General features: G+C 43.4%; 6 protein-coding genes across 15 annotated transcripts; 4 read left to right on the forward strand and 2 right to left on the reverse strand.

The window, feature by feature from the left end:
* Positions 1-35: 35 nt before the first annotated feature.
* Positions 36-6,779, forward strand: FoxK (forkhead box K). 8 transcript variants are annotated; one of them, XM_020960205.2, is made up of 9 exons: positions 36-229; positions 2,939-3,649; positions 3,736-4,229; positions 4,388-4,485; positions 4,567-4,787; positions 5,003-5,187; positions 5,255-5,350; positions 5,410-5,491; positions 5,550-6,779. In XM_020960205.2, the coding sequence occupies exons 2-9, from the start codon at positions 2,997-2,999 to the stop codon at positions 5,857-5,859; spliced, it is 2,139 nt and encodes a 712-aa protein (XP_020815864.2). In that variant the 5' UTR covers positions 36-229; positions 2,939-2,996; the 3' UTR covers positions 5,860-6,779. The 8 variants fall into 8 exon arrangements, with proteins under 8 accessions (XP_020815864.2, XP_020815865.2, XP_086689883.1 ...); XM_020960206.2 differs by having other exon boundaries at positions 39-229; positions 4,570-4,787; XM_086833757.1 differs by having other exon boundaries at positions 64-890.
* Positions 6,780-7,098: 319 nt separating this feature from the next.
* Positions 7,099-8,295, reverse strand: LOC110190063 (kelch-like protein 40). The gene is made up of 2 exons (XM_020960369.2): positions 8,108-8,295; positions 7,099-8,050 (listed from the first exon to the last, which is right to left on the reverse strand). The coding sequence occupies exons 1-2, from the start codon at positions 8,116-8,118 to the stop codon at positions 7,147-7,149; spliced, it is 915 nt and encodes a 304-aa protein (XP_020816028.2). The 5' UTR covers positions 8,119-8,295; the 3' UTR covers positions 7,099-7,146.
* A 198-nt stretch (positions 8,296-8,493) lies between these two features.
* On the forward strand, positions 8,494-9,846 carry Sod1 (Superoxide dismutase 1). Its single transcript, XM_020960370.2, has 2 exons — positions 8,494-8,620; positions 9,270-9,846. Exons 1-2 carry the CDS (start codon positions 8,555-8,557, stop codon positions 9,663-9,665), a joined length of 462 nt encoding a protein of 153 aa, XP_020816029.1. The 5' UTR covers positions 8,494-8,554; the 3' UTR covers positions 9,666-9,846.
* Positions 9,847-10,328: 482 nt separating this feature from the next.
* Positions 10,329-14,255, forward strand: Rpn1 (regulatory particle non-ATPase 1). Its single transcript, XM_020960723.2, has 2 exons — positions 10,329-13,202; positions 13,264-14,255. The coding sequence occupies exons 1-2, from the start codon at positions 11,262-11,264 to the stop codon at positions 14,098-14,100; spliced, it is 2,778 nt and encodes a 925-aa protein (XP_020816382.1). The 5' UTR covers positions 10,329-11,261; the 3' UTR covers positions 14,101-14,255.
* A 525-nt stretch (positions 14,256-14,780) lies between these two features.
* Positions 14,781-20,837, reverse strand: Su(z)12 (Polycomb protein Su(z)12). Of its 3 annotated transcripts, none has more exons than XM_086833755.1 (7): positions 20,612-20,837; positions 19,925-20,463; positions 19,795-19,841; positions 19,232-19,721; positions 18,337-19,174; positions 17,414-18,276; positions 14,781-15,751 (listed from the first exon to the last, which is right to left on the reverse strand). In XM_086833755.1, the coding sequence occupies exons 2-7, from the start codon at positions 20,151-20,153 to the stop codon at positions 15,480-15,482; spliced, it is 2,739 nt and encodes a 912-aa protein (XP_086689881.1). In that variant the 5' UTR covers positions 20,154-20,463; positions 20,612-20,837; the 3' UTR covers positions 14,781-15,479. The 3 variants fall into 3 exon arrangements, with proteins under 3 accessions (XP_086689881.1, XP_020815895.2, XP_020815896.2); XM_020960236.2 differs by adding an exon at positions 15,816-15,988 and having other exon boundaries at positions 19,925-20,667; XM_020960237.2 differs by lacking the exon at positions 14,781-15,751 and adding an exon at positions 17,072-17,204 and having other exon boundaries at positions 19,925-20,667.
* Pfdn6 (prefoldin 6) lies at positions 20,688-21,683 on the forward strand. The gene is made up of 3 exons (XM_020960238.2): positions 20,688-21,089; positions 21,184-21,409; positions 21,473-21,683. The coding sequence occupies exons 1-3, from the start codon at positions 21,017-21,019 to the stop codon at positions 21,549-21,551; spliced, it is 378 nt and encodes a 125-aa protein (XP_020815897.1). The 5' UTR covers positions 20,688-21,016; the 3' UTR covers positions 21,552-21,683.
* Positions 21,684-22,329: the final 646 nt, after the last annotated feature.

Here is a 22,329-nt window from a genome sequence, read left to right on the forward strand (position 1 = left end):
CTCTTTCCTTTCGCTGGTTCGTCGCCAGCGTTGCCATATGATCAAGGGAACGTGTGTCTTCTTCTTCTCTCTCACCGCGCTGCGCTGCAAGCAATAAGAATCGGAAAAAACCGCATTAAAATCGCTGAAAAAGTGCACAAATCGGTTTAAAATATTTGCCAAATTACTAGAGTTACGCCCATTTCGCGAGTTTTATCGAATTCCGAAGTCCGTAGGTTTTTTCAAGAAGGTACGAAAAAATAAAAATAAACAAGGCGAACAAAAAATAATATACACACACAAACACGCAGCGAAAAACGTGTTGTGTGCAAAAAAGGAAGGCAAATAGAAAAACAACAAAAACAGTTCGAGTTTGATAACCAACGGCGAAAATATAAACAGCGAAAGAGAGCGAAATAGTAATAATAGAATCAATAGTAGAGCGAGCGGAAAAGCAACCAGCACAATTTCATATAAATAAAAATTAAGTTTTTATTTTGGAACACGCTCAAGTGATGCACACACATACAAACGCCGAACACTCGCACACGATTTATGTATGGGTAGCCTCAAGTGTGTGTACATATTTTGATGTTAGGTGGGAAAAAAGCGGGCGGCAGTTTACGCAATCGCCGAGCAAAACCCAGAGAGCAGCTACGTTGTGAAAAGTGTGCTTTTTATGTGTTTACAAAGAGACAAACAAGACACCCGTCGTCTGTATGTATGCGCAGGTGGAGTCGGTTGCTAGCTGAAAAATCAACGAGCGGCATTTTTACGCATTTCCAATACGCCAACTGTATGTGTGTCCGTGTGTGTGTGAGTGTATTTTGGTGTTTTTATTTATTTATTGTGTTTCTCTTTCGGTGCCTCCGCCGTTGCCGTTACGAGTGACCTAACACATGCACACACTCGTATGTACTCGCCAATATATATGTAACTTGTGTGTGTATGCGTGTGTTTATTTATATGGCTGTATGTATGGGCGTTTGTTTGCCTTTTGTTGTTCTCGTTAATTTTATTTTGGTTTCGTTTTGCATGTTTATGCATGCAAGCTCGATCGATTGATGGGGAGCCATGTGGGGCCTGCCAGTGCGAGAGTTCTCAATCTGTTTCAGTGTATGAGTGTGGAGCCAAACAAGCCGCGAAGTGAACAGTAAACAGTGTTGCCAACGTCCGTTTATCAACTGGTAAAAAAAAGCAGCTTTATTTGATTTCCCCCCTTTCTCACTGCGACTCACAAGATGCAGATCGTTCTTCGAATGGCTCCGGTCGCCATGGAATTGATATCGAGTGCATTTACATATGCAAAAATATGTACATATGTATGTAAATATGTAGACAAATTTAAAAACCATGCACAAAAATTTGTTGTTGCTAGCTGTAAAGTTTTCAATTTGCAAAACAGGTGCAAAACAACGGGCTGTTTCTGAAACCGAACGAGGCACACGAAGTAATGTTAGTTGCCAAGTTGTATTCGGTAACAAGTCAATATCGCCATCATTACAGGCTTCAAGCCAGACACCAGGAAGGACAATAAAAGTAACAATGTACATTAGGTCATAAGCCAGATAGGATATGTATGGTTCGTACAAAAAGCTTCTTATATCTTATCTCTGCGATATTTCTATGAAAGTCGATTTTATCAATTCAAATTCATAAACAAAGCTTTGAGTAAAGGGTTCCTTAGTCATCTTGGACTATGCGTAACTTTCGCACTTGAGCCCTTTCTAAATCATTTTAGAATAACTTAAATATTTTCGTTTGATAATTATTTAGAAATGACACCACAATTTTGGTTTAAACCTTTAAGCTAAAGTAAGTTCCGACTTTGTTAGGCGCATTTTTCTTTGGGAAAGTTACCACTGTTAATTATAAAAAGGGAGGAGTCCAACCTGTCATTAGCTCAATTACCACTGTACTCGTACGAGCATAACCCACTTTAATGCAGTCTTCTACAGCTTTTGAATGATTTATTTGGCTATTTCTCGTCTGTTGGCAACACTGGCCGGAAGCTCAGTTTTGGAGAGAATGAGACATACATATGTACATACTTCACCGTGTGTGTGTGGAGTTGGAGATTTTCCCATCGGTGCTGCTGTTGCTTTGCGCCGGCAATATGCCAACTTCTCTGCTCCGCTCCATTCCACACTGCCCGGGAAAGCGAAAGAGAGCAGAGCGCAAGCGTGTTGCCGCTCTCTGTGCTGGCTCTCCGTGTGCGTGTGTGTTTACTCACGTAGTGCCAGTCGCGTAGTAGTAGTAGTTGTGTTATTATTATTATTATTATTGTTGTTGCTTCAATCGGCGCTTGTTTTTGTTGCCGACCGAGGTATGTACGAACATATGTACCTACATATATATGCGTTTCTGTGCGCGCGGCTGCGGTAGCAAAACAGAGTAAAGCAAAAACCGAAACAGCAGCGATATGGTTGTGGGTGGGGGAGGGGTTGGAGCGATGGTGCGGTGAGGTGTGAGGGAGACAAACTGCCAGTCAGCAGGGCAACCAGAATCAGGCATCGACGTCGCTGTATCAGTGTGCTTCTTTCTGTGTGTTTGTGTGTGTATGTTTGTATATATTTGGAAAATAATTTGGCTGACGAAAAGAAGAAACCTTGGGGCCAAAACGAAAAGAGAGCGAAAAGCGCGTGAAAAGCTGTGAAAAAAAAAACAAAACATAAAATAATTAATGCGCTCGAAATACAAATGTTAAGAAAATAAACGGTACGGTTATGATTTAAAAGAATGTCCATAAACAAACTCGCCAAGTTAAAAGCAAAAAAAGTTTTTGTAGATACGATACATGTGCATGTACCTACATACATACATACATATGTATGTACATACATATAAATATAACAAAATCAGTGAAATTACCTAAGCTTAATTCGAAATTATAAATGATGTACACAATATATACATGTAATTATAATATAATATATTTCTTAATTTTATACCCTTACAGGCCAACAACAGCAAGAAAAACTAAAAGAACATTGGACAAAGTGGGATTTACCTTTTAAATGGCAGCCACTACAACATCAACAACCACAACATTAGCAACAACCACCGGCAATAGCAGCACCAACAACAGCAGCAGCATCAACAGTGCCAGCAGCAGCAACAATAATAATATTCTAACGGTACATACCGTTCTTAACACTCCCACCGGCATTGCGGCCGCTGCCACAGCCGGCGTCGCTGCCTCCACCGCAGCCGACGCAGCCACTGTTGCCATTGCCAAGGACATGTTGCAGCTGCACCACGGCGCAGCAGCAGCAGCCGCGGCGGCGCTGAACAACAACAACAATAGCAGCAACAGCAGTAGCGCCGAGCTGATCAACAACAACAACTCAGCAAACCACCCACCTGCCAGCACCACTACCCCCTCCGCCTCAGCCACCGCCAGCGCCTCACCTCCGCCGTATGGAGAGCTACGGTTTAACCAGGAGGTGCTGCCCATCACGGACGCGGTGACAGTGATCGGACGCAACTCCTCCACATCGCTGGTCCACTTTAACGTGGCCGAGAACAATCTGGTGTCGCGGAAGCACTTCCAGGTCCTCTTCGACGTGGAACTGCGCGCCTTCTTTGTTCAGTGCCTCAGCAAGAATGGTATATTCGTGGACGACTTCCTGCAGCGCCGTAATGTTGATCCATTGCGTTTGCCGCAACGGTAAGTGTAATTACCAGAATTGGAGAAGAGATTCTCTTTAGTTTTTGCTGTTTGGTATGTGCTGATATTGAATCTTCCCTCTGCAGCTGCTACTTTCGTTTTCCTAGCACGGAGATTCGGATTGAATTTGAAAGTTACATGCCCGCCCCTCCATCGGATGCTACCGGCACTCACTCGCCATCCTTGGTCGTGAGCAGCGTAGGTGGCGTAGGTGCCGGGGGCGCCCATGTCATCATAACCCCCCCTCCAAGGGACGATTTGCAGCAGCAGCAGCAGATACACCATCACCATCACCAGCAGCAGCAAATGCAGCAGCAGCACATCCACCAGTCAGCGCAGCACCTGCCGCTGCAACAGCAGACGGCACACCAACCACTCCCGCATACACCACACCACCCGCTTCACCACACAGCTCTGCAACAGCAGCAACAACAACAACGCGCCGGTAACATAGTGGTGGGGCCTCCGACGGGGGCAGCAGCCCACCTGATAGCCGCCGGTGATGGACCCGGTATCTACTCACCGCTCAAGATATCCATACCCAAAAAGGAGCAAAAGAGTCCCTACCTGTCACCAACTGGCAAGTGGAATTTCCTTCTATTTACAATATTTCAAGATAACACTTTGTATTAGTTACATGGAATGTTTATCTAATCGATTTAAAGCTAAGCTGAGATTTTAAACACCAGTGCCATGAGTTCCTCATGCTAACTTTGTTTATTTTTGCTTTAAACACAGGTACAATAAGCGCTGCCAACAGTTGTCCGGCTAGTCCACGTCAGGGTTTCATTCAGAATCAGCCCAACAATTACAACAATTACAGTAACAACAATACGGTAAGTAACTGGCGCAACCTGAAACCCTTAACATGAACGTAAAAATGAAACCCCCTTCAACACTTACACTTACATTTACAGCAGGATCTGTTCCAGACTCCCTCCACAGCCAGTTACAATCACAACGAGAAGCCTCCGTATAGCTACGCCCAGCTGATCGTTCAGGCAATATCGGCCGCTCCAGACAAGCAGCTGACGCTCTCGGGCATTTATTCGTTCATTGTCAAGCACTATCCGTACTACCGCAAGGAGACAAACAAGGGCTGGCAGAATTCCATACGTCATAATCTCAGTTTGAATAGGTGAGCATCCTCCACTGTGATCCACAACCACCAATAACGAATTATAGTTAGAACAAGGTTTGAATTGAAAACAACTACTAAACTGAGAGACTAGCTGGGCTAGATCAGCTTGGTGCAAGGGTTAAGTAATTGTACTATTTTCAAATTCATAACCTTAACTAGGTTACAATATTTTATATAAATATTTATTTTAATGTGCCCGCTTAATCTTGCAGGTATTTCATCAAAGTGGCACGCTCCCAGGACGAGCCGGGCAAGGGTTCCTTCTGGCGGATCGATCCGGACAGCGGCGCCAAGTTAATCGATCATAGCTACAAGAAGCGTCGCCAGCGGAGTAGCCAGGGCTTCCGTCCGCCTTACGGAATGCCCCGGTCGGCGCCGGTATCGCCCAGTCACATGGGTAAGTGCATGGCTAATGAGACTTCCCGGCTGGTAATCTTTATTTAATTATCTGTTTTTAATTTTAGATAATTCTCGCGAAAGTTCTCCGTTGCAAGATATCGTGCTGCAGTCCGCTCCTGGCTCGCCGGGAATGTCGCTGGAACAGCGGCCAGCTGATGCCGGTAAGGATACTTTAAATGGCAGCCAAGTTAAGCTATTTAATCATTGAAATTCCTTCCAGAAATCTACAACTCTCAAAATGCACACCAGCAACAACAACAGCAGCAGCAGCAGACGCTGTCAAACAATTCCAATCAGTACAGGTTAGGAGTACAAAAAATCATCATTGCAAGCTAATTTCAATGTTCTGACTTTTACCAGCGGCAGTTCGTACTATGTTACCAATCAAAACTCTGGCGTTGAGGCCAGCAACGCGAGCAGCGGAGGCGGCGGGGTTGGAGCTTTGATTGCGGTAAAGCGCAACCATGTAATGGCCGGCGGGGCATCGCAACATTCGTTGCACCAGCAGCAGGCGGTAGTGCAACAGCAGCATTCAGAGATTATCTACGAGGAGTTGCCAACCGACTACAGTGGCCATATCGAGGCCAGCGAGGAGGAGTGCGTCACCACTGCCACTGCCACCGAAGCCACCGTTGCCAAGCGACCCAAGTACGTGTCCGAGGTGCTCTGATGCGTGCGGATCCAGAAGCACCGGCAAAACAAGGGCAAATAGTGGGCCCCCGGCGGGGTGGAAACGATTAGAAAGCAAAACAAAAAGTATCTCCATCTTGTATATTGAATTTGCAAATCCTAAACCTATACCACAATCCAGAATCAAAACCATTACAAAAGCGAACGTACAAGAACGCAAGCGAAGCAAAGCAAGGCAAATGAAGGGAAAATTGTATAAAAATGAATATGGAACCATTTAATATAATGGCAACTGTGAGATTGTGCTTAAAATGTACCGTTCAACGGCGGCAACTCTGCATGGCAAGTGCACCCTTTTCGAAATTCGATATTCGAAATCCGATTCGAAGTTACGACTCCTTTTAACCCCTTTAGATCTGACGAATTCAATATGCTCGATGACGCTACTCTCTAAGTAATAATAATACATTTTAAGTTTAAAGTGAGGTAAAGCAGCAGGCAAACAAAGCAAACAAAATTATATACATAGATATATGCGATTGATTATATTGTAATGATTGATGATTATGATTGTTTAAGATGTTATAGCTATGTGACCGAGATAGTTGGGGGGGAAAATCAAGCAACAAGCAACCACAAACCACACAAGTAACAAACAAAACAAACAGGCGAATGAATATTATTACCTATCTACATACCTTTACCTATATCGATTTAAATGTAATATATATATATATATATATATATATATATAATTATATATACAAAAAATTAAAATACAACATTAATACAAAAAGATGAAAATTAATAAGTAATATCTACAAATTTACGGATACAACAACAATAACAACATATAAAGAATGAAAAAATTGCACACATTATTATTCTTATTAATGAAGAAAATCCCATTTAAGTGTTTGGACAAATTGTGTATTAAAAAAAGAACAAAAATCAAATGTACATTTTCTTGTTTCAATTTAGAAAGAAAAATAGAAGAATTTCATGCCTATTTCGGGTATAAAATTTCACTAAAATTTTTATTAGCTAACCGCATGATAACAGCAAGAAGTTAACATATTGCGATACCATTTTAACAACTCGGCTTCTAATGATTTTTATAATCATTAGACGTATTTCTATTTTTTTAACAGATTTATTATTGTTTTAAATGTGACTCATTTAATTCGTATTGAAATTGCGCTAATGTAGCCTTGTCGTAAAGCCTCTAATGAAAAGTCCAATGTCATACTCGTATCTTAAAAAAAATGGAATCTATTCATTTCTTTGTTGTATACTACATTTATTTATTTTGTTGTAAGAAACACCTTTAGCAATTACAATTACCTGCAACTATTGAGTAGAGTATATTGAACTTTTCCTCAAAGGTAATCAATTTTGATTTGCCCGGTCCGTCGTAAAATTGCTTTGCTGACATTCTTTTAAAGTTTATAAGTTTAAGCAAGCTCTGTACATACTCCATGTTGATTGTTTTAGGCCTGGGATCCGTATCAGAAGGCAAGTTTAATTTCTCGATCTTGAATGGATTGGGGTTTGCATAGTCATCTGATTTCTGAATCTCACTGTTATTGGCAAGGCCGTTGAACTCCCATTTTGGTATTTTGTGTAAGTTAAGAATGAATCCATGTATGGTCACAAACTTCTCCACCATCTGATAGCGAGTTATTTCTGTCATTTGCTTTATTTCTTTTAGGAACTCTCTAAACACATCCGAGCCCAATTGATAGACCTCGTCTGAAACCGTCTTGCCATCTAGCGAATATCGTTTGTTCATATACAAGGCAGTGTCCTTGATGAGCGCTTTGTCGTCGACGTGGTGAGCAAACTCAAAGTAGAGAAGCAGATCGGAGAAGGTCATTTGTAGCAGCCTTTTCTGGATGATCTCATGGCAGGCCTTCTTCAACGGCTCGACCATCCACATGTTGGCGCACTCCATCAGGCTTATAACATCCTCGTTGCTGTAGCTGGCCAAGGTCTCCTTGCTGTAGGTGTAGACGTACAGCCGGAACTTTTTAAAAGTATCCGCCTTCACGTTGGTAAGCACTATTTCCCCGGTGGAAGACTCCTTAAAACCAGACAGAAAGCTGCGTTTGAAGAAGTCGGAGGCAACACCCAATATTACTTTGTGACATCGGAATTTGATCGTTTCGACGGTTATACAGCAGTCTGTAAATTCATCCTCCTCTGTGAGGTTCTTGAAGGAACTGGCCAACCTTGGGAAATAAGTAAGAACATTATAAAAAGTTAACCATTACACTGAAAATACTTACCAAAGTTCCATAGTTACTAAACAAAAGATCAGCTTAAAAAATGCGCAATACCAATAAAGTTTGCCAATGAAACTTAGTTTTGGTTCGAAAATGAACTAGTCCCTGCTTCGCAGTGGAGATCACAAAAAAAGTTCATTGTACAACTAAGCCTTTTCAAGCCGTTTCAGTTTAAAAAATTTGGGGAAAAGCTTAAAAATGTCTGAATCAATCAATTAAGGCAGTAATATTGGTTTTGTTTATAATTTCAAAATGTTTTATAATACAAAGAGTTGGTTTTATAGGTTTGGTTTAAAATTATTTTTAATAATACGAAAAGCAGATGTGAACCAGTGTGAACAATGTAGTTGTTGCTGTGACATTTATCAGCGACTGTCAAACGGTCACACTTTCCGAAATACGTGAAAAGTTTGCAAGTTTTTTCATTCTAGAAAATAATCAATCGTCAAAATGGTGGTCAAAGCTGTCTGCGTAATTAATGGCGATGCCAAGGGCACGGTTTTCTTCGAACAGGATGTAAGTATACATAATAAAAGCATCATACATTCGTCTTACGCTGCCTGCCAAAATGGCTGACGCGCAACAACAAGAGCAACAACGGCCGGAGTAGTTCTAAAGGTCGGATCGCCGGCTGCCCCTAACCCTGCCTGAGCTCACGCGTCCACTTGCATTAAGCTGTTTTAAATTCTGCATTCATTTCAATTAAGAGCGATTGCGATTCTGTCGACTCACCTAACAAATGCAGAATTATATAAGCTCAACAACGTTTCGCCAGATATGCTCCTGCGGGTTCAAGTACATATGTACATATGTAAATACAGAAGCGGCCAAATGCCTAGCACCAAACTAATGTTTTTCCTTTTACCATGTATACTTTTTATAAATTGATTCATTTAATTTCATATAATATTTTTACAATTTTTATTTGTTAAACCTATCACTAAAAAAACATGAAACCCGGCACACTTCAGTATTTAATATTATTTACACTTTTGACCGCAAAACAAAAGTAATAGTGGCCCGAAGATATGATAAAGCGAGTGCTTGTCATTCGAGCACTCTAATACGTACTTGTCATGATTAAACACAACTATACCTTATCAGCGAAAAGTATTATCTTTTTCTCCGGTTTAATTGTACCCTGTCTCTTTTTCGTCGCCCACAGAGCAGCGATACTCCCGTGAAGGTTACCGGGGAGGTGTGCGGCCTGGCCAAGGGTCTCCACGGATTCCATGTGCATGAATTTGGGGACAACACCAATGGATGCATGTCGTCTGGGCCCCACTTCAACCCCCATGGCAAGGAGCATGGAGCTCCTGCAGACGAGAACCGTCACTTGGGCGATCTTGGCAACATCGACGCCACTGGCACCTGCCCCACCAAGGTCAATATTACCGACTCGAAGATTACGCTCTTTGGCGCCGACAGCATCATCGGGCGCACCGTGGTAGTTCATGCCGATGCCGATGACTTGGGCAAGGGTGGCCATGAGCTAAGCAAGTCTACAGGCAACGCTGGTGCCAGGATTGGGTGTGGCATCATTGGCATCGCCAAGATCTAATCGGCTGAAGGACGGACGCCAGTGGAGTTTCCAATTCCGAACTACTCTATTTACCACTACCTATTGGAGAAATGCAAATGATATACATACTTCTACATATACATAGCCTGTGGTCTGTTAGGTTAATAAGCAACCTTTGAGGTTCTATAAAATGGTGTTTTCGAATTAACCCTTGATCAAATCGGCTAGTTTCTTATTAAGTATACGAAAAAGGGGTTTGTTTTGCATGGGCATGTGCATTGTTTTTGTCTTGGCGCGCAGTACCTGTCACATTGGATTTATCTATATTTTTTACTGTTGAGCTTGCGCCTTGTTCTCTATTTCTGCAATTATTTGAATATATATTAAAAGTCCTTTATATTCGTTACGATGGGTGGGCTAGCATTCATTCTTAACTCTACACAATTGAATTCTATCAGAAGAAACAAAACGATTCCAAAATGTGTCTTACCCGTTTTAAATACATTCTTTAATACACATCAATTGGCGATATATTTTTTAATATGTAACCCTTTGTAAAACATTTGTTTACGCCATTATAATTTTATTTTTATTTGAAAAAAAAATATATATATTGCAAAAAAAAATCAATGTTTTGAAAACAACATCCAAACATCGATAGTGTCGATAGTGATGGCATTACAAAAATGCGCTGGGTAATTCTGCTTAATTAATATTTGTATTAACAAAAAATAACATTTAATTTGTTTTATAATTTATCTTAATATTAAAGAATACAAAAATGAATTGAAACTTAAAAAATCATACATTATTATTATAATTAACGTTTTAAACAAAAATATAATTTTTTATTTGATATTTACTGATCACTTTAATGTTACAACGTACACTGTACAATATGAAATAAAATGAATGAAAATATGCATGTTTTAAGCCTAGTCCAATAATTAAAATCAAAACATCGATAAAACATACAAATCGGTGTTTTTAAAAGAAATCCAAACATCGATAGTGATGGCACTACCCATCACTGTTGCCAGTCTCACTTTTTCGCGTCAAATCTGGCATTTTCTGAATGCCATTTGCTAGAAGCTTGTACAAACAGCGGGCAGCGGGAATTCTGGCTTTTTATTTTGATAATTTACTGCAATTGGCTTGACTGTTTGTTTCCTTAAATATAAACATATATTTTATTATTATTATTACTAACAGATATGGCTTGCGCAGACTGCAGAAGTGAATGATTGGAACACGATTATCCTTTGAAAAATTAGGACCAAATAGCAGAAATGAGATAAGATTATAAATATATATAAAATTAATATCATAATAATGAAAAATAATATAAAATTTTTTTTTTCGTTGAACTAAATCCAACAAATATATTTTTTTAAATCAGATTTTTTTTTTAGCTTTTTCCGAAATATTTTTTGTCTTTTTTTAATCCAATCAAAAATAGATTTTTCTTTTCAAGGAAAAGGTGGCAACACTGCTACCAAAAAGCGCTGTGTAATTCTGCTGAAACAACGAAAAAAAAGAGGAACAAAAGCGAACGCTGCATGACTTTTGTGTTGAAAGTAGGAATAAAATAGATTTTGTATTCGGAAAAATAGGCGGCACCGCATTATAGCAAATATGACTGGTGAGACGAAGCAGGAAAAGAAGCCGCAGCCGGCGGCTCCCGGTGGCGATGCCAAGGATCTAAAGGCCAAGCAGGCGGCGGCGGCATCATCGTCCGAGGGCAAGAAGGAGGACAAGGACAAGGAGCAGCAGCAGGAGCTGTCCGACGAGGACCAGCAACTGCAGGAAGAGCTCGAGTTGCTGGTGTTGCGCCTGCAAGAGTCAGATAAGAAGCTGTACCAGCCGACGCTGGAGATGATGGCCAAACTAATCAGGGCCTCCACCACGTCGATGACCTCGGTGCCCAAGCCTCTCAAATTCATGCGTCCGCACTACGACACCATGAAGAAGGTGTACAAACACATGCCCGACGAGCAGACGCGCCAGCTGTGCGCGGACATAATTTCGGTGTTGTCGATGACCATGGGCAGTGGCAAGGACTGCCTGGCTTACCGCTTCCTATGCGACCGCAAGCAGCGCATCGGCGACTGGGGCCACGAGTACGTGCGTCATCTGTCGGGCGAGATCTCGGCGCACTACCACGACACGACAGGCGACTTCCGCACCCAACTGATTGAGCTAGTCAAGCAGATAATACCTTACAACATGGAGCACAACGCCGAGGCGGATGCCTGCGATCTGCTGATCGAGATTGATCACCTTCATCTTCTAGGGGACTACGTCGACGAGTCTGCTTATCCCCGCGTCTGCCTTTACCTGCAGTCGTGCTACCCGTACGTCCCCGAGCCGGACAACACCATTATCTTGGAGACGGCCCTGCAGTTGGCGCGTAAGTTCACCCAGCACACGCAGGCCATGCGCCTGGCTCTGATGTTGAACGACATGGATAAGATTGGCGAGATCTTTCGGGAACCCAAGGAGCCGGCCATGCAGAAGCAGCTGGCCTTCATGCTGGCCCGCCAGCAGATCTGTCTGGAGCTGGACGAATCAGTGGCGGACTACGACGACCTAATGGAGATAATGTCCAATGCGAACCTGAACAAGCACTTCCTCAATTTGGCCCGCGAGCTGGACATCATGGAGCCAAAGACGCCGGAGGACATCTACAAGTCGCATCTGGACAACTCGCGATCCCGCTTCGCCTCCATCCAGGTGGACTCGGCCAAGCAGAACCTGGCCGCCAGCTTTGTCAATGGTTTCGTCAACGCCGGCTTCGGCGTTGACAAGCTGCTGTCCGAAGATGGCAACAAGTGGCTTTATAAGAACAAGGAGCACGGCATGCTGTCGGCCACCGCCTCGCTGGGCCTGATCCTGCTGTGGGACGTGGATGGAGGTCTGACGATGATCGATAAGTACTTGTACTCCACAGACGACAATATCAAGTCTGGGGCGTTGCTGGCCTGCGGCATCGTCAACTGCGGCATCCGCAACGAGGTCGATCCGGCTCACGCCCTGCTCTCCGACTACATCGACAACCAGAACTCGTGCATGCGGGTTGGTGCCATCCTTGGCCTGGGAATCGCGTACGCTGGCTCCAATCGCTCCATTGTGATCGACACTCTAAAGACAGTCTTCTCCTTGGGGAGCAACAACAAGAGCTCGGCCAGCGTTGAGATCCTAGGAATCACTGCCCTATCGCTGGGCCTGATCAGTGTCGGTTCGTGCAACGCCGAGATCACGGAGATTCTTCTTCAGACCATTATGGGACTGACCAAGTCGGATCTGAAGGACACCTACACAAGGTTCCTGTTCTTGGGCTTGGGTCTGCTCTACTTGGGCCGTCAAAAGTCCACCGAAGCCGTTATGATGACCCTGGAGGTTCTGGAGGAGCCGTACCGTAGCATGGCCACCACAATGGTGGACATTTGCGCCTATGCCGGCACTGGCAATGTGCTCAAGATCCAGCACCTGCTTCACATCTGCTCGGATCACTATGAGACTGCCAATGCCGACGATGAGAAGGAGAAGAGCAAGAAGGAGAAGGGCAAGGATAAGGTAATACGGGTTTTAATCCGAATTCCAAGGTAATATTCAACTTATTTCATTTTCTTTTAAGGACAAGGAAAAGGAGAAGGAAAAGGAAAAGGAGCGCGAAAAGGATCTTTCGGCCACCCAAGCGATCGCAGTACTGGGGATTGCTCTTATCGCCATGGGAGAAGACATCGGCGCCGAGATGGCCTACCGTTCCTTCGGCAACCTGCTGCGCTACTGCGAGCCGGCCATCAGACGCTCCGTTCCCCTGGCCCTGGGCCTCATATCCGCCTCCAATCCCAAGCTGAACATCCTCGACACGCTAAGCAAGTTCTCCCACGACAGCGATGCCGAAGTGGCCCATAACGCAATCTTTGCCATGGGCTTGGTTGGCGCCGGAACCAACAACGCCCGTTTAGCCTCGATGCTGCGCCAGCTCGCCCAGTACCACTCCAAGGATCCCAGCAACCTGTTTATGGTGCGGATAGCTCAGAGTCTGACGCATTTGGGCAAGGGCACGCTTTCGCTGAGTCCTTATCATAGCGATCGTCAGCTGATGAACCCCATGGCCGTTGCTGGTCTGATGGCCACTTTGGTCTCGCTGCTGGATGTGAAAAACCTGATCTTGAACCGCTCCCATTATCTGCTCTATACCTTGGTGCCGGCCATGCAGGCCCGCATGCTAATCACCTTCGACGAGGAGCTCAACCAGCTTCAGGTGCCTGTCCGCGTGGGCATTGCCATCGATGTGGTCGGACAGGCTGGCAAGCCGAAGACCATCACCGGCTTCCAGACCCATACCACGCCCGTCCTGCTGGCCATAGGCGAGCGTGCCGAGCTGGCCACCGATGAGTATCTGGCGCTAACACCCGTCATGGAGGGATTCGTCATACTGAAAAAGAATCCCAACTTTGTGAAGTAGGAAAGTGCATTGCATTCAAACATCTAACGTTTAAGGTCACACGAGAAATTGAAGTTCAGTAAACTAACTCCAAATAATTAATTGTTTCCCCTTATTTGGCAATTGATTCAATGGTCATTAATACAAAATATATATCTACATTATAAAAAATAAAATAGGGGTTTTAAATTTCCATTTTCTTAGCTCAAGCGAAAACTCCAAGGAATGCATAAATGTAATTAGGATGTGATTTAAAAACTCCGAGGACCGCTCGATACGAAATATGATGAACAAAACGTCACTTAATATATTTGATGTTTTAAGACGTCTCGTTTAATCTTCATGATAACCCTATTGTTTGAATCAATTTTATCTTATGAATTTAGCATTTTATACAAAGTAGAGTACGTCGATGGCTGGTTTGAAAGTTTCTAGCCTTCCCAATTTTAAATTTGTTTTATTTGGAACAAAAAAAAGAATAAATAAAACCTAAAAATTGAGCAGGTAATTATCTTTATTTTTACTCAACCATGAAAAACATAATAATTATAATCCCTGATTTTAAGTTTCTCATTAGCGTCTTACGTGTCATCTTTTTGAAGAGAGGTCGCTTAGACGCATATCTTTTCTATAAAAGTTAACGCCAATCCAGGTTTAAGAATATAATCCCAAAAAATAATACATTTAAAAGATCATATTAATGCACTGTAAAAATATATATGCATACTTTATTCAGCGATTTTGTTGTGTTTCGAGTGAGTTTTTATTTATGTACGCATGTTTAAAATTAGGTGATGCTCTTAGTGATAGCTTGTTTTTATTTGTTTGTGAATTTGGAATTATGTTCTGCTTGTCAAGTACGCCATTCATTTTAAAAATAGACTTGCTTATGGCTGTAAATATATATATTTGTATACAATCTGCACTAATTACAATTGATGCTTCCTTTTCTACGCATTTACCGCAAAACGTTGCCTTACATGACCCGAATTTGATTAAGATTAGGTGTAAGATAATTCAAATTAGTTTTGAATTGATTATCCCGGTAGCAGTTTAGCCTTGAGCCCTGTATTCTGTACTCTTAAGTATCTGGCGTAGAAATGTGATTAACTGAAGAGTGCTACTGGTTTTTGAGGTCAATTTTGAATCCGAAACAAGACTTTACAAAATGTCCAACATAGTAATAGATCCATTAAAATATAACACAACATAATATAATATAGCGATAATGATAAGAAGAGGGATAAAGGCGTTGCCTGGCGTGGCATAACTCTCAGCTTCCCGATTGATGGAACAAATTAAACAAATAAAGCCCTAGCGATGTGTGGTCAATGGGAGGCGGTGAACGAGGATGCGGAGGAGCAGCAGCAGCAGCAACGGCGACGTCGACGGCGCCTGCGTCAGCGCCTCTCGTACTTGACCGGCACCGAGAGCCTGGTGCGTACTCCTCCACCAGCTCCTGATGATGCATTCGCCTTGGTCCGCTCCGAGGTGGAGCGGCGTCGCGCGATCAGGCGCTTGCTGCTGCTGCTGCTGCTGTTGTTCATGTCGCTGGTTGCTGGCAGTGTGTGGTTATTGCTTTTGTTGCGGCTCGCTCCAGTCCCATTTCCGGGTCCTGCTCCGGCGCTACTGTCGCTGTAGCGCTGTCTTTTGGTGAGCGCTGCTGTGTTATCTGTATAGGTTTTCAAAAGGATTTCGATTAATAGGAGTCGAACGGGATATTCGATTCAAGTTACTATTCTTCAATTCAAACTGCCCACACAATTGTCGTCAACTGGGATTGCAAGGCCACTAATGCCCAGGGGACTAACGACATCACCACCATATCGTTCATCATCAACACCAACATCAACAGCATTATCGCTGTGGGCCACCACTTCGGGCACATCCGCCGCCTGCTCCACATCATCTGCCAAGGACCGCGCGTTCACATTGAGCAAGAAAGGGAATTCAGGGAAAATCCAAAACAAAGAGAAAGAGAAACAACAACATCCGAGATTGGACATCGTGTCACATAAATTTTGATTGAAATTTTGAAGAATTTTGTGTTTGGTGGCTTTCATCGTGAACTCATGACAATGGGTAGATGCTTAGTGGAGGTGGTGGGCATATGTACATATGAGATGCATGTACCGATTGATTCAACATTTGTTTTAGTAAAGGTATTGAAAATATTCAAAACAATTAACAATGATTGCATTATACACGCGTCATCTGTCTTTTAGCAGTTGTGAGTAAAAGCATAATAGGATCTAACATTCCTATATTAAGAGATAATTTGAAGAAATTGGATGATTATTAATATTGAACCGATTAAACTTGAATTTTTATGTATCAAATACGGTTAGAAAATAAACTTTTGCTTGCAATGGGGATCCCCTTAAGGAGGGGAATTTTTTTGCTTTGCTTGCAATGTGGAAGAATAGTAATAAAAGCAGCTTTTAAGTTATAGTTAGTTGTGAACAAGAAATATTATTTATAGCTGAACCCTGAGAGAGCATAAATTCTGCTCTAATTACAAACCGAACTATCTAAGATAGCAAAAATTCGAATCAATACTGTTTCGATATCTGATAATATAAAAACATATGGGGCATCGCAAATAAATGTAAGATAAATAGAGATTCTGTTTGATATTTAAGATTGTGGCACAAAAGAGCCTCAACCAAGATTTATAGATATTAGGTAAAGAAGACAAATCCGTTTGATAACATTTTTTGATTTTTCTTCAATAGTATCGATATTTAAAGTTATATAGTTATAAGATTAAATATTTAACTCGATATATCATGCATCATTTATAATTTGTTTCTAAGATTATAAAACACCGAAAAGACCGAAAGCACCGATTTAACCCAAATTAAATCATAACCCCAAAGGGACATAGCCAAAAAGTGAACTAAAGTCTATTGTCTTTAAATGAAATTTGTCCCTAACAGCTCTACGCATCTTATTTATTACATTATCCAAAAAGAAGTGGTAATGTGTTCTGTTTTACAGATAAAAAATTAATTAAACTGTATATTTCAGTGCACATTCTTGAACATATTTTGAATGGATTTGAATATTTTAACCACAGCCTTTTTCTAATATCTTATTTTATTACCTCCTTGTTCCAGCTTTGCCTGTGAAATGTTCATTAATTAACGCAAATGGGTTAATAGTGTTAAGTGAACCGAACCCCACAGGCTAACCCACTGAAAATATGTTATAATTATGGTGAAGAGAGCGTGAGACACCGGCAAGCCGTGTTAGTGACGAAGCAAAATGACTAAGATGAAGATGAAGCTGGGATGCTCAACTAATGGCTCCTGCCAGTTGATGCAACACTTACCTTTGGCGCTAAGCTTGCGCTTCGAGACAGGTGCCGAGGCAGTACGAGACTCTGGACCTCCTCCGAGTCGGGTTCCGCTGACACTGCGCTTAACGCCCGGATCGGAGCGTCGCTCTCTTGTGTTGGCCAGGGTAGGAAGCGGCTGATCTGCGCTCTTCTTGGCCACGTTCTTGCTGTTGTTGTTTCCATTTTCGGAAGCTTTACCTTGAGATGCAGCTGCTGCGGTGGCGGCGGCGGCTGCACTGGCCCGCTTCAGATGAGCCGGCATCCGCTTGGGCGGCTGCATGGCACTCGAGCTTGCCGAACTGTTCGAGGAGGTGGATGCGGTGGCAGTGGGGGAGGAGGTAGCTCCAGCGTCTGCCGGCGGAGCAGCTTTTTGAGGTGATTTGTGGGCCTTGGGATCCTCCTGCTTCTTGTGCATGCCAACGTCCAGCCAAAACTTAAGTTGGGCCTCGCGCTGACGCTGCATTAGCTCCTGGCCAGCTCCATACTTGCTCAGCAGCCCCTGCAGCTTCTGGACTGTTTTATAGACTGTCTCGGCCGCAATCAGGCCGTAATCGAACAGCGAGCACATATGCAGGATAAAGTTGCGATACAGATTCTTGCGCACAATCTCATGGCCCTTGGCGTCGAGGAACATCTCGCAAGCCAACGGCAGCTGGCAGTCGCCAACGAATCCGTGACGCATCACGTGCAAGTTCCACAGCTTCATCAGCTCCTTCTCGCCCTCGTTGACGTCGGAGAACTCATCGATCATCTGAATGGTCTTTTGGCGCAGCCACAGCGGATCGCTCTCGCCCTCCGAGTCGATGTCCAGCTCCTTGGGATGCACTGGCAGGCAGGTCTCTGTGTGGTGATAAAGCCTGTAACCGAGTTTATTTTGATTAATACCTTGTGCCTTTTGTAAGTCAATGCTTGCTCACCTGTTGTGGCCCGTTATATAAGAACGTTGATTGCTGATCTCGTCTTCGTCCAGCTCCAGGAACTCGTCCAGACAAGTCTTCTGGCGCCGAGGCCGACACACCATTAAGCTGGTGACCGAAGTGCGTCGCACCGGGCCGCACGTGCGGGCGAATGATGATCCCGAAGGCCCGGCCAGGTCGTACGGCGAACCGGCATACGACCCATCGTAGCCATCATTGATGGTAACGTCAATGCGCGCCCCGCTTCCTGCCGGCTGATATGTAAAGTTAAAGCGGGCGTGGCACAGCTTCAAGTGCTTCAGCAGTGCGTACAGGCGAAGGCAGTCTAGTCCGCACCACGGGCAATTAAGCTCCTGGGTGTACTCGGTCTGCTGGCGCGTATTGTTGCTGTACATGAAATTGTACACTATCTGGATGTGCTCCGGCATCGATTTAATTCCGCTTCCACCATTCTTTAATGCGCTGCAGTTATTGTTGTTGCTGTAGTTGTTGTTGTTGTGATTCATCTCGGCCACCGCATCCAAAGGCTGAACATAACGCTGCAGTTCCGGCGCGGATATAATCTCTGGCAGCTCCTCATTTGAGAGCGTCAAATGGAACTTGAGCATGGGACTCTGCTGATAGACATCGTAGGTCAGCGAGAGCGGAATGTAGCTGTCGGGCATTGTCTCCCAGGTGCATTTCTTTGGTGAGAAGGATTTGATGCTGGACGAGTTCAAGGGCTGCAGCATCGCCTCGTACTCGCCCTCGGTGATGAAGCCACTGGATTTCTCGTATAATATCAGCTCCGAACCGAACATCTTCTCGTTGCGACGCGACCTTTTGTTGGGAGGTGTTTCTACGCAGGAAATATTAATATATTAGCCAACCAGAAAAGCCCTAGATTTAAACTCACCTGCATTCTCGTCATTGCACGAACTCGGCGCCAGCACCTTGATGCGGAAGAGCAGCTTGTACAGCGTGTGCTGCTCCCCCATCGGTTGCATCGTCTGCAACGGTATGCTAATGGTTGCGTGCTCTCCAATGTTATCCTTCGGATTGTACACGATCTGCGAGCTCTTGCTAAGAAGCTCCTGGAAGTCCAGTGTGCTGTCTTTGCGCTTGCTGCGAGTTATCTTGTACAGCGTTGTCTCGACGCACACCGACTCCCCCGCCTCGCACAGCAGTTGCTCCTGCAGCAAATCGTCGCCGCCGCCATCGGCCGTTGCGGCCTTCAGTTTCTCGTGCAGAGAATCGTATATGACGTGCAGGTAGTTTTGGGTGACGGCCTCTGATTTCTGAATGATGCTGTCCAGCATGGAGTCAACTTGAAAGCTGGCCCGCTTCTTGTTGTTACGCGACATGCGCTCCTTCATGTAGCTAAGCGTTCGATTCAGGAAGATGGGCTGTGGACACAGAACACAAATGATTTCTAGGTGATGTACCGCCTAGGGCGTTGGGACGCTCTCTACTACTCACATTTGTCTCGTGCCGATTGCGTAGGTAGCGATATATCTGAGTGGGCTCTGAAAACAGAACAAAAGCATTAAGGAAGTGCGGGTTAAATCCCGGCCCACCCACACCCAGGTAATGCCGTCCGTCTACTCACTTTCGAACGCCTGCAAAAAGAGTTCCTGCTCCTGCTGGTGTCCATTGAGTTTGACCTGGCCATCGGCCGGCGTCGGCGGTACAGTAGTACCTGCGATTGCAGTGGCAGTGGTCGTTGCTGTTGACGAGGCCGTTGCGGCATCCGCCGCTCCGTTGGACATGCCATTCAGGCCATTAGTTGCAGCGCCATCTGCATTATTGTCTTTCTCGCGTTTTTTTGCTGGAGCCATTGTGTGAGTGTGTAGGCAAGGGGAGGGTGGGGGCGGCGGCAGTTGACGGTCGACGGATCACAATTACTACCGCTTGCACAAGCGCGCACGCACTGTATCCACGTTTGCAATTAATTCAAACACATTCTCCCCGTCGCAGAGTCCATTTAGAGTGGGTTTTTGTTATTTTTCCGGACCGCTTTGCGTATTTTTGCCGTCTTCCTTTTCGGCGCGAAACCTTTTGCTTTTGTCTCAGCGTTATTATAGGCGCGGTGGAACGCTACGACTGCATGATGGCTTGTAGGTGAATGAATGTTTTGGCACAAATGCACTAGATTATAAAAAATGTATACCACGATTTAGATGCATTTATTTAACACGCACCGTATTTTTAAGACACATGTAATTGTCGGTTAACAGAGCGCAGCGTTTGTGTACATATTTTTATGATTGTTGATTGTCATGCAGAATGCAATTACCATACTACTATATACGTTTACCAACACTAATTTGTATGAAGTATGAGAAAAATTAAGGTCAACAGCTAACTGACTCATAGCAAAGCACGCATTTCATCATCATCAGGCCAACAATTTTAAAAATAATACTTCAACTTAAAATCGAACTAAAAGGTATGCTTGTGCACTTGTGTATGCTCTGTAGAAACTTGAGTGATGTCAGACAGCTGTTTGCTATCAGTGCTGTAAATCAATCCAATCGTAAAGCAACACCAGGAAGCGGTATTTGAGAAAACTGTCCACGGTCACACAGCTCACTTCTCACATGCATTTTCCCGAAATTTGTTAAAATTGCTAACAGCCGGTAAAACAACTGCTCAAAAACAGGTAAAATTCACCGCGAGAGCCTGCAACAAATCAATCGAAATGGACAAGAACAGCGCAGCATTGTATAAAAAGATGCAGACCGAGGTTGAGTCATACCAGAACCTGCAAAAATGTGAGTAAACTGGAGGACACCATCTGGTCTTTGGATTTAATATATATGTACAATTTACATGTTCGTAATGCATTTTGTTCGTCTTCCTGGGCAGCCTGCGTCAAGATGGTCAAGCAGCGGGCACTGCTAGAGAGCCAGCTGAACGAGAACAAGTGCGTTCTGGACGAACTAAATCTGCTGGGACCGGACAACAAGGTGTACAAGCTGTTCGGCCCGGTTTTGGTGAAGCAGGAGCTGGAGGACTCCCGCCAGAACGTCGGCAAGCGCATCGAATACATCTCCAAGGAACTGAAGAGCTCCAGCGACACGCTGGAAAACATGTAAGTAGTGCCTCCTGGCTGGAAAACTGAAATAAGATAACTGACTGCTTTTCTCAATTGCAGGGAGAAGGACATGCTGAAACACCGTGAGGCGGTGGCCAAGTACCAGCAGCAGTGGCAGGTGGCAGCAGCAATGAAGTAAACTTCTGGACACGAACAAAATTAACTTATTACTTATACTTGGATAGCTGCTTGGCATTTAATAACTCACCTGGCGCGACCCTTTCATCTTGAAATTAATAAAATGGTACATTCTTTCAACTTGAGAAAACTACCCTGCACGGTTTCATTGAATATATCTTGTTTTTATAAACTTAAAGCTTTAACATCCTTAAATAACTTTAAATTTGGGTTTTAGAACCTAAATATCGAAATCGGTCAAATTTGTCGAATGGCTTGACTTAGCTTTAAAAAAGCTAGAGCGACATCACTGTTGGTATTTAAAACTTGGACATTTGCAAATTTTTCAAAACTTTGATATTTTTGGTGATTGTTTTAAAAAAGTATATTGCAACATCGACATTTGGGCAAAGAATTTATATCGATATAAATATATCATTGTCGATATAATTCACATCGATACAATCGGTATCACTTATTACAATTCACCCGTAAAATTCTGTTAACTTTTTTTTAATTAACCAGCGCTTCTCTCTTATAACTCTTTTCTGAGAACACGATAACGAGCCGAAGGTGTTCATTAATGAAGACATATATATTAATTATGACACATGTTAATAGAATATAAAAACATCTGTATTTACGAACATGGTGCAACTATATTCTATATTAAAGAATATTTCATATTCTGTTTTTGTATAAACAGGAAATTTAACGTAGAACGTAATGTAGCAGCTAAAGTAACATATTTTGAACATTGTAAAACATGGAATAATCCAAGTATTATTGCCTTAATATTA

The sequence above is a fragment of the Drosophila serrata genome, unplaced genomic scaffold (genome assembly GCF_035046125.1).
Source record: "Drosophila serrata isolate PLE 108 unplaced genomic scaffold, ASM3504612v1 contig_272, whole genome shotgun sequence".
NCBI lineage: Eukaryota > Metazoa > Arthropoda > Insecta > Diptera > Drosophilidae > Drosophila > Drosophila serrata.